Genomic DNA, 11,193 nt, shown 5'->3' on the forward strand with positions numbered 1-11,193 from the left:
CTACAATCCAGTAAGTACAAATTAATGAGCAAAATAATTGCACAAGATACAAAAAGTATAATAAATTATAAGCAAAATAGTAATGTCATTGTATGATATTGTTTGTAATTGTTTAATAGTGCCTACAATCCAGTAAGTGTACAAATTAATGAGCAAAATAATTGCAAAAAGTATAATAAATCATGAGGTTCCATCCTCCTTTACCAAAATTTGCCTCTTGCAACCAGGGTCTAGTGTCCTTGAGCTAATTACAAGCTCCACAGGATATCAGATAAGTGTTAAGTAATTAACAAGATTAAGGGTGAGGGATGTTTATGATTTATTTCTGATCCAAGTTGTATTTTCTTTCGTTAAGTTCTTTCATTTGTTTAGCTTTAAGTTGATGTTTTTACTCTTTGTTCATAAGTTCTTTCATTTGTTTAGCTTTAAGTTGTTGTTTTACTCTTTGTTCATTAGTTTAAGTTTGACTGCACCACTTTCTTGTGTGCTGCCACTGATGTAAAAGTGTAATGTCAATAAATATTATTATTATTAATTAGATAAACCAGGGAACAGTATAAAAAAGAATCAATTCTCAGGCAGACAGTAAACTGGAACTACTTTCACCATACTCCATGCTCACAAACACAAATGTTTAACAGAAATAATAAAATGCAACAATATCATCCGGTTTTTGTTATAATTTATTAGGAAAAAAAATCAAGGTGTTGTTAAATAGTTTTTTTCTACGGCTTCAAAAACTGCTTGGAAAGCCAAAACTTTGACTGAAACAGGCTATAGCAGACACTAAATTTCATGTACGTCGTCAAACCAAGGAAATTGGTGGTTCATAAAACAGATTTGTTTGTACAATAACTATTTATAATAGGCATGCAGTACGTACGATTTGTGTACAATCGTCTTGTCTTTCTCGCTTAGTCGTTTCGTAGGCTAGGCCTAGGTAGGAATGATACTAGTCAACAAAGGCCTACAACATCGCCAAATTGAAGCCACGTGGACCGCGTAGATGCTTGTCTAAATCTATTATTTGTCTTCATTTTACAGTATTATTGTCATATTTAAAATGTTGTTTAAATGCAATCACAATCATATCGTGAGCCGTGACTTCACTACTAACAAGTACATGTGGGAAATCCCTGATTGATCATTCTGGGCATGCGCATGGACATGCATGGATATGTAAGTTCGAGCGTTCGGAAAAATCGTAGTTAATACTATATAGGCCTAGGTAGTAAAAAATTGCCAAGACTGCCGACCTCTGAGAATTTAAGGTCGACAAATTTTTGCCGACCTAATTCTTTCCATCTCTCAGCACTGTCAACCACTGTTTACAAATTTACAACATATGACACGAATCATCTGACGATCAAACCAAGCGCTCTTTTATTATTTACTGCTGGTGTTTTTCTGTCATTACGCTGGCAAAATAGTTCCCAATTACCGTTGTAAACAATTATATATTAAACGATTCGTACATTTAAAGTAGTTTCTAAATTTTTTACACACTAATTTTCATCAATAAAAAATATTATTAATAAATGGATTCAAAGTGAATCACGTTCAAACCAATATATTCATCTGCCTTTTTCAGAAACTTCATGTCGTCGTACGACAACGCCTATACCAAGACGGCCTAGGCTAGGCACAGTAATAGCCCTGTACTTTTGTAATTTCTCGTAAAAGGGCTCATTTTTTACGATTTGAACTCGTGGTAGGCCAGTTTTTTCTGCTAAAGACAAATATGTTAACATATTTCATATGATTTTCAACAAAATAGATTTTTTATTCTTTTTATAGTAAACTCAGTATGAATTGATTGTTTATTGCTATGGCAGCACCCCTCTGAGATAATGACTTTTCCAGCCGCGATAGCCCTTCATGTACTGCGGTCTAGCATTCCTGATAATTAGAGTATAATTAGCTATGATAAGAGACCCGGGTTTGATTTCCCGAGTTTTCTTGGATAAGTCGGGTTTTGTGGTAAAGGAGGATGGAACAGCATGTTATAAGCCAAATAGTTAATGTCATTGTATGATGTTCAATGTAATTTTTCAATCCCACACTATGCACCAAATTACTGATAGTGTATGATGGTCATTTTCGACAAAAGCTTCCATTATTTTTTTTTATATACTGCAATTGTTTTGTTGCCCATGGCCAAACCTTACCATATCGTTTGACGCTCAAAGCATTTCATATAGGCCTATATGCAGACACATTACTGTGATTTTCTATGGTAAAGCAGTAAAATTAAAATTTGAAACCTTTTTTTTTTTGCTACATTAATAGCTCCTTTGAGCAGTAATTGCTTTACCATGATGTAAATGATAAATTTATAACATACTTGTTATGAAGCTGATTACTATTGAACTTTAAAGTTTAATGGTGTTGACAAATCTCATGTCTCCAGACACCGTCAGTCGCCGGTAAATCAAAATGACATCATGCAATAAAACCAACGGTAACTAATGTACCACTTTGTCTCATATATATATTTCTATGGGATAAGATTTTTTTTAAAGTGTATTGTTCATTCTGTAAATACTACTACAAACTAAAGTGTTAACTGAAAAAAGAGCTTTGCTTTTGTTTTTTCATACTATTGAAATAACTCAAAACGATTTTATCGATGACCATTAGTTCTGTACTGTACTTGGAGTCATTTACATTCACTATTTCTATCTATATCTGATAAAATGTAAAATGCTCAATGTAACAAAATCACTGACAATTTCATTTTATATATTTTAATGTGTAGCATTTCATGTTTAATGTATTATTGTTTGTCTTCTTTTTAGATTCTTTCATATTTATACCTAACGCATTGAATTCTTTTTCCCCCTTTTATCTAATTTCAAATTTGTATGTATTTTCTAATTAAAATTGTTTTATTGATTCTGTATCAATTTAAAATTAGTTAAGCTTTATGTTTCATTGTAATGTCTATTTTTGTCTGTCCAAAATTAGTTAAGATATAATTCTCATGCTTTTAATTATTTTTATCTGTAAAATTGTAACAATACATTTTTTACTGCAAATGCAATTATTGTTAATAAAATACCTTAAAGAATAATTGAAATTTTAAAAGGGGTAAGTTATGTTACACTGTGACGTCTTTGTTAAATTCAAATTCATTAAAAAACTTGGATACTTTGAAGACTTTGACATATCACATACTGTAAGCAATATGTAGCCCTACACTGATGACACAAACATCAATTCAGAAGATATGCAACCACTTGAATAAATGTCACAACATTCATTTACAGATATTCACTCCAATGTAATACATCATGTACTGTACGACTCCAAATCATGCAACATGAAACGGGCAATGAGATTAGTGTGAAAGCGATAGAGAATTTATTCTTTAATCCTCCTGGCTCGGGAAAGGATCGTATAAATGAATTTTGTTAATCTTTTCAAAGGCTATTTATTTGATCTTAATGCTCTGAAGTCTTACCTTTTTTTAAGGAGGAAACGTAAAGAAGAAATGATGAGAAGAACAAGACAGCACAAAGAAGATCAGCTCTACCCACAATTGCAGAAACCTATAAGACAAAATGAGATTGGTTTTAATTTTAACGATGTATAGTTAAATACTTAATCAATTTTGAACAGCTCATTTAAAATGATTATAAATTATTGACGTCCAACCATAAACAGACTTATGAACACTTTAATACAAAAACCCTTAATTTCGCCAACACGTATCTATGCAAAAAAAATACAGGTATGGTATTATTTGTGTTACTTGATAAATATTTTTTTTTTATTCAAATTTTTTAATTGTGAGTTAAACCTTACTTAAATATAATAATAATAATAATAATATTAATAATAATAACAATAATTTATTATTATTAATATGATTATTACTATATTATTATTATTATTATTTGGTAATAATGATGTGATAATGATTATAATTATTGCCATTCTGTATAAAATATCATTAATCAATGTTCATCATTTATCATTAATATCATTATCTTTATCATAAATCACAACCATCATCATTATATAATAAATATTAATTTATTATTGTCAATATTATAATTACTTAAAAACAAATGTTGGTATCTGTACAGCATTTTCCTCTAAAGAACACCTTCACATTAATACCTTTGTCATTATTTCTACCTGGTACTCATTTAAGGTTGTAGAATAACTTGTGCAGATAAATTGCTCTGCCCAAGGACACAAGCGTTACAGTGTATCAGCGTGTGATTCAAAACACCCGACTTTACGAATGAGAGCTTGAGTCATAACAGCTCTACCAACTGCTCCCCTATATATCATCACTCAGTGTCATCCACTAATGTTATTCATTTTCATTTCATCTCTAATTTTCCATTATATATATTAATATCAGTTCTCATTTTCATCATCATTTTTTTGTAAAATATCATACAATTTTTTTCATCACTCAAAACAACAGATATTATTCAAAACCAAAGTGATTGCCCAATGCCATCGCCACCACTACTGTTGCCTTTGTCGTCATTGTTGCCATCATCATCATCATCATATGTCTTGAAGTTGTTTTTGTCAGTTTCTTATCTTTCCATTTTATTATTATTATTATTATTATTATTATTATTATTATTATCATCATTATTATTATTATTATCATTATTTAATTATTGTTATTTCAATCCAATAATGAAAAATCTAAGTTGGCTACAACAAGATTACTTTTTGTGGTGGCACCCTTTATTGTCCCTTGTAATATGAGTATATTTATAATTGTGGCAAAGACAAGCCAAACCAGTTACTGGTCCCAAATCCTGTTTCAGAGATAATAGCCAATGTCAACATTTTTTTTATTGAAATCTATTTTATTGCACTAAACTAACCTTTATATATCTCTATACATCATACTATGTTGTTATTTTCCCCATTTTCAATGTTAAAACAAAAATTTAGTTCCCTGCCTGAGAAAAGCCCAAATCATAAACTCTGAAGGCTGGTTTTCAAATACATTCTTTAAACAGCTGTATGTTTAAACTCCTGTAATTTAATGAAATGTCGGATTTAAATAATTCTTTTACAATTTTACAGCTCTCATTTTTAATCCTGTATTAATAATTAAAAATCATTTTTTTGCAAAGAGTGACTGGTTGGCTGGTCTTTGCCACAATTAATGTCAAAGTTGACATGTTAACATTATGAAAGATGAATAAACAAAAACACAGAAGAAAAAATCAAAAAGGGAGAACATAATTAAGTATTTATATTATAAAGGCATATCCATATAAAACCATTAATCCAGTGCTCTTTATAATTTACCGAAAATTTCACAAACCAGATGGTAAACATATGTATCATGATGAGAATGTAGTTACTGGTTAATAATATAAATAGTCAAATTGTTCAAATAGTGACACAGGTTAGTGCAATACTGTACCAAACATACAGTACTACTATTACCTATGAAAATGTAAATACTGATAAATTTCAATCAATAATTCTGAAGCTATTAGAGCATTGCTAATAGCTGTGTGGTTCAATATGCCAATTCACACACTATCGCCATCATTATTACAAAAGTACACAACTGCGCTAAAATCACTCCCGAGTAATATTCTCATAGAAAAGATTACAACAATAAAATCATTCTCACCAATTTTATGGGCAAATAAATTGCTGTTTGATCGTACTCTAAAAGCAATTCACCTGGAAACTGATCTTTTTTTCTTGTATAAATTATCAAATTAAATTCTCTGTCAAATCCCCTGACAATTTTCATTAATGTATAATTGCTTGAATACATATTATTAACATGTCTTAACACCTTTGTTCCTGTAACAATCAACTGAGACTGTAACATCAATGCCATGATATTAAACAGAGTGCAGTATTATGTAATTTTGAAAATGGCATAAAGATAAATTATTTGAATAACCAATTTCGACTAGGTCATTTTACTATTATTTAAGACTATTGATTTTTTACCCCCAGAAATTGTATTAGAATGCAAAATATGCTAAAGGGGACGGAATTAACTGTTTATATTTGTTTAGGAAGACAAATGATCTTAAATAACACAATCATCATTAGGCCCATAATGTGTACTCTTTATAGGACTGGAGAAGTCAGAAGAGGGATTATTCTTTGTATTGTACTCTCTTGAAAAACAAGTGAAATAGTTGGATGACCCCAAAGAATAATATATTGTGTATATCATCAGTATACGGGAATGGATTTAGTAGTATATGTACATTATTTATCTTCTTCTTATTGAGTCCACACAAGAGTCCATACTCGTACTTCATACTTAGTGTACAGTGGTAAAAAGTATTGGTAAAAAACAGGGTCGCATCATGAATACTCCTTTCTTGACCCTACGGTATTTATAAAGTGTGTTGACAAAATTCCGGAGGCCATGAGATTGCATGAAAATTTGGGAGGCTGTCCATCAAATGAGGAGATTTACACAACAGAAAATGTACTAGGTTTATAGGGATAAACTATCCCTACCAATATTTGTCACGTTTCTTGACCAAATAAAAAAACTGCCTTGCTAAAAGTTGATACATAAGTGACACTCGATGTCGGAGACTATAGCTGCGCTCCGTTATTATATGCCAACAGTGTTAAATACTGTACAGTAGAACTCTATTATGGGGACACTTTCAAGACTAAAAAGTGTCCCCTTTTGGTTGTCCACAGAGTAGGGATTGGCCATAATGTTATATACTTTCCCTCGTTTTGTGGCTGAAAAGTGTTCCCTATAGGGATGCCCCAAAGGAAGGTTCTACTGTATCTCAATAACTTTACAGGTCTCCTGAGGTCTGTTTATTTACCAAGTTATACCATAAAAACAAATTCTTGGTATTCTTACAAGGACATGCCATTCACACAACTGAGATATCATTGGTAGAAAAAATATCTTTAGTAGAATTTGTTAATATAAATTTAGTACATATAGTATGAATCGAGTAGTACCAAATAAAAAAAAATTAGTTTTTATGTTCAGGGAATTTACTATTTGCTATTTACTACTATCCTGCTGAAAACAACTAGGATACATTTTTTTTTTCTAATAATAAATAAGTAAAATGAATCTCAATATGTACTCTGCCATTTATATACCCCTTCATAGGCCTTGGCAACAACCATTCAAATCATCTTTATTTTTATAGTAGATTTAAATAAATGGCTTTAAAATTTGATAAGGGAGATGACTTGGCCTAGTAGAATGTTTTTGAAAGCTTTTCTGTCGCACCATGTCATGTTCCCACACATGAAGGAAACTGAAACTAAAAGTTTAACTAATATTTACACAGGGGTTGACTTTGCACTTACACTTTCAGTATGAACAGGATGCACCGCAAACAATAATGAACACAACAGACTGGCTCGCGGATGACTCCATCTGTTGCATTCGAACACTGGCACCCCTCCGAACAGAATGGAACAGACAGGAAGAGACATAGCAGAGACTAGCATATGAAGTAAGACATTAGTGATGTGGAACCCCAGCGGATTCAGTCCACCACTCAGCCAATAATTGAAACTGAAAAACAAGGATAAAAAAAACCTGAAAACATTAATTTAAAGTAAGTAATTACCATAAAGCCAATTGCAAAGACAAACATTTTGTTTTTGGTTTTCGAATAATTAACAATTTATCTTTCCTCCCTCTCTCTTTACTAGAAAATGTTGTTTTTGTATTTTTATTATTTTTTTAGCTATCTACTTTTGTTTAGCATTTTTCTATATCTACATATAGTGATCATATATTTTTTCCCATCATGGCATCATTAAATGAACCTCTACTGTGATTCATTACCATGTCATTCACCTTCCCTTATTAAGACAATATCTCCCACTGGAATATAGCTTGTGATACCTTCCAAAATTCCCCCTCCCTACTCTTTGACTTTAGCAAAACAGCTGTAAAATCCCTCACACAAATATAATAACACATGTGATTTCACTCCCGTTAGATTTCGAGGGACAGCTGTGATCTCACCCCCATTTACCAATGACAGCTGTAATCGGTGATAAAGATCATTCAACTAGAAACAACATGTGTACAATCTTGACACCACAAGGCCAATACCAGTTTTAGTAACAATTTCATTCCTAACATTATTTTATAATTGAAAAAAATAAATCAAAATTACAAATTAGATCTACTGCAGAGTACTTGTTAGACCACCAGTTAGGAAAAGCTCAGAGAGAAGAAAATAATTGATTTATTAATTTTACAGTAGTCAGTAAGTAGACGATGGGAACTTCTTCAATAAAAGTTAATATTAATGATATAAATTACCTTATTTTCTTTTGTATGTAACACTACATATGTACAGGGAATAATGTTGTTTAGATCTTGTATTATTTAGTTCGTATTTGCTAATGTTTGTTATTTTCTGCTTAGGAGATCTCTCAATATTGTTATACAATTTTGGTTATTCTTGAAGGAACTTTTGTTGTATTTTACTTTATCCTAAAATGTTGTAATTTTAAATATTTAAATAAATAATAAATATTTGAGAAAAATGTATGTTCTCATCAAGATTTGAACTCAATACCTTCTGATTTCTGTATGGATATTACCAAAGCTATAAGGCACCCTTGGATTTAATAAATAATAATAATGTCATCTTATTAGGCGCACGTATCCATCTCTTAGTCCAAGCTGCTTGTGGCGCTGTTTTCCACCTGCAGAGTGTACATGTAGCAATTTTTCTGCATTATTATTTTTGAATTAATTAATTAATTTTATTATAATTCTTTATTTATTTATTTTTAAGTATATTTATTTTATGACAGAACTGACATGGATGGGAAGATAGGCAAAATAAGACGCAAATACTCTTCGGGGTCACCATCCATCACCAGGCGCATGTTCCCATTAGACATGTTTTTTTTCTTTTTCTTTTTCTCATTGGTATTGCATAATACACAATGAATATTTAAATTACTGTATGGAAATGAAAAAATTCAAGGGCCTCATAGAGTATCCAAACAGTAATCAGAAAGTTTAGGTTAAGGGCTTGATGGGGAAATACATTTTTCTCAACAATTATTATCATCATTTCACAAGTGGAGGTGTTTCTCCTTATCAAAGTTACTATCATGTCATTTAATTATTTAGGGTTAGGCACTTCAATAATATATAGAAATTAAACATAATTATTAGGCCGGGCACACACCTTAGCGATATTCCTTGGCTGAAGCAATTCCATGAAACATCACAATGCGATGAAGTTCACGCAACGGATCATTTTTAATAATGATCCCTTCAATCCTCCCCCGACAACCAGCTCACAAAGAGTGAAGATTGATTCACACGAAGCAAAGTCAATGTGCAAAGAAAGTTTTATATGCAAAGAAATATTAAATATTAATCACTCACCGGAATGTCAGGACAGGTAGAGGGCGGTATGATTTGTGGCTTTCTTTCTTGTACAATTTCTTGCCCCAGAAGTCATTCTGAAAGACATTTGACCATGATGACCCTGGTAACACATCTTTATTGTTCACAACCGCTTCCAAATCATCAAAAACAAAAGTTCCTGGAATGCTATTCGCATAACAGATGAATGCGAATATTATAACCACTATAACAGCCGCACGGAATGTAAGATTTGGTAGCGGTAAATTTGAATCCCATTTGGGATCATTTACAACCGACGAGTTGATCACATGGTTATTGAATTGGTCAATCGTGCATTTGTCCCCTAGGTGTGTGTGATTACTGGAGGAATGACGACCATTGTAAAATGGTTTAGTGTGAAAGCGCCGTTGCGTATAATTGTTGTTGTTACGGTTGAGCATCGCTCATCGAATTATAAAGACTTTACATCCTGATGCAAATTAAACCTGAAAAAATAATTGAAAATCCCAAATTAACGGTATTTATTTTCAAGTTAGTAACTGAAGCGAAATTGTCAATGGATGCTGTTGCGTGTCTAAATGGTTTGGTGCCTGAGTACGGTTAAGTATTGATAGACATGGGAGGCATATGCATAATCATTTCCTCCCTGGTTTTTTATGAGCAGATATTATACTTAATTCTGCTAATCATGTCAAGCGCGTAGGTGGTGGTGGAGGTGGTCACAGGGTGAGAGATAAAAATTTAAAAAGGCCTAAAGCAACTGCAGCCACAGATAATGTACTGTGAGTTTCAACTCGCACTATTAATTTTAAGATACAATGATTCAAGATTCCTTTAATGTTAATACAATCAATGATGTCACAGAGTTTGTAGTGCCTTGGCAGTGACTGTTATTGGGGGCCCTAATAAGCAAGATCTGTAGGCCCAGTGCAGTGGCAGATCCAGAATTTTAAAATAGAAGGGGCCCAAGAGAGGGACTTTCAGAGACAGAGGATCTATACTACCTCAGCCCCACCGTGGTTGGGGTATGAGGTAAGAAAATGTTTCTAGATGGCTGGAAATGGCACTCTTAGGCTCAAAACTCGAGTAGAATTTTTTTTTCTTCTAAACTTTGAAAAATTTAGGGGGATGGGGGGAACTGGATCGGCTGGGTCTCCCTTGAATCTGCCACTGCAGTGTACACAATTTGGCTTGTGTGCACTTAAAAAGAACCCAATACATCTTTTGTGATGAGTAGGGGGTTATCCCAGTGTACTGGTCCATACACCCCTGTTGTGGACAGACGAGAGTAGCTGGTACCGGCTTACCAGGTAGCTCAGACATGAAGAGACCCTTAGGGGTGAATCAAGTTACTGTACGAGCTAGTTCACACCACAAGCGCATTGAGACTTCTGTATAAAGCGCCATATAAATCAAAACTACATTACATTACAATTATAATGAAATGCTATAGCAAATAATGTTCAGATGAAATGCTATAGCAAATAATGTTCTGATTACACATGGTAGGTTGACACATTTTTAGAAATTATCATTATGCATTAGTGAATTGAGTTTGCAATGAAAGAATGTTGGAGTATGGTGTGAAATACCTTGATTTGTTGATTTATATATTTCTTTTTAATAGAAATGCCTTAAATAGTGTAATATCTGCTTAAGTCCTTCAGATCGTGTGAGCGTTTTAAAAGGGGATTCGCCACCGCCATGTACCTGCCCCTAAGGAACCCATAAATGCGATAATCAGGGTGAGCCGTAGATTTGCGCCAGTCAAGTTTTCTATGCATTCACTTTATATACTTATATATATATATATATATATATATATATATATATATATATAT

General features: G+C 32.4%; 1 protein-coding gene across 2 annotated transcripts in view; it reads right to left on the reverse strand.

Annotated features, from left to right (window-relative positions):
- LOC117124831 (protein O-mannosyl-transferase TMTC4-like) overlaps positions 1-11,193 on the reverse strand; it is a 17,446-nt gene that overhangs the window by 1,723 nt on the left and 4,530 nt on the right. The window contains exons 1-3 of one of the 2 annotated variants that reach the window (XM_033271164.1): positions 9,371-9,833; positions 7,312-7,522; positions 3,464-3,551 (exon numbers count right to left, since the gene is read on the reverse strand). In XM_033271164.1, the coding sequence (XP_033127055.1) occupies positions 3,464-3,551; positions 7,312-7,522; positions 9,371-9,792 (721 nt within the window). In that variant the 5' untranslated portion in view covers positions 9,793-9,833. Of the gene's footprint in view, positions 1-3,463; positions 3,552-7,311; positions 7,523-9,370; positions 9,834-11,193 lie in introns of those variants that run through there. The other variant, XM_033271162.1, reaches the window with a different exon arrangement.

The sequence above is a fragment of the Anneissia japonica genome, unplaced genomic scaffold, assembly GCF_011630105.1.
Source record: "Anneissia japonica isolate Jap-2015-1 unplaced genomic scaffold, ASM1163010v1 scaffold652_len952628_cov199, whole genome shotgun sequence".
Taxonomy (NCBI): Eukaryota; Metazoa; Echinodermata; class Crinoidea; order Comatulida; family Comatulidae; genus Anneissia; species Anneissia japonica.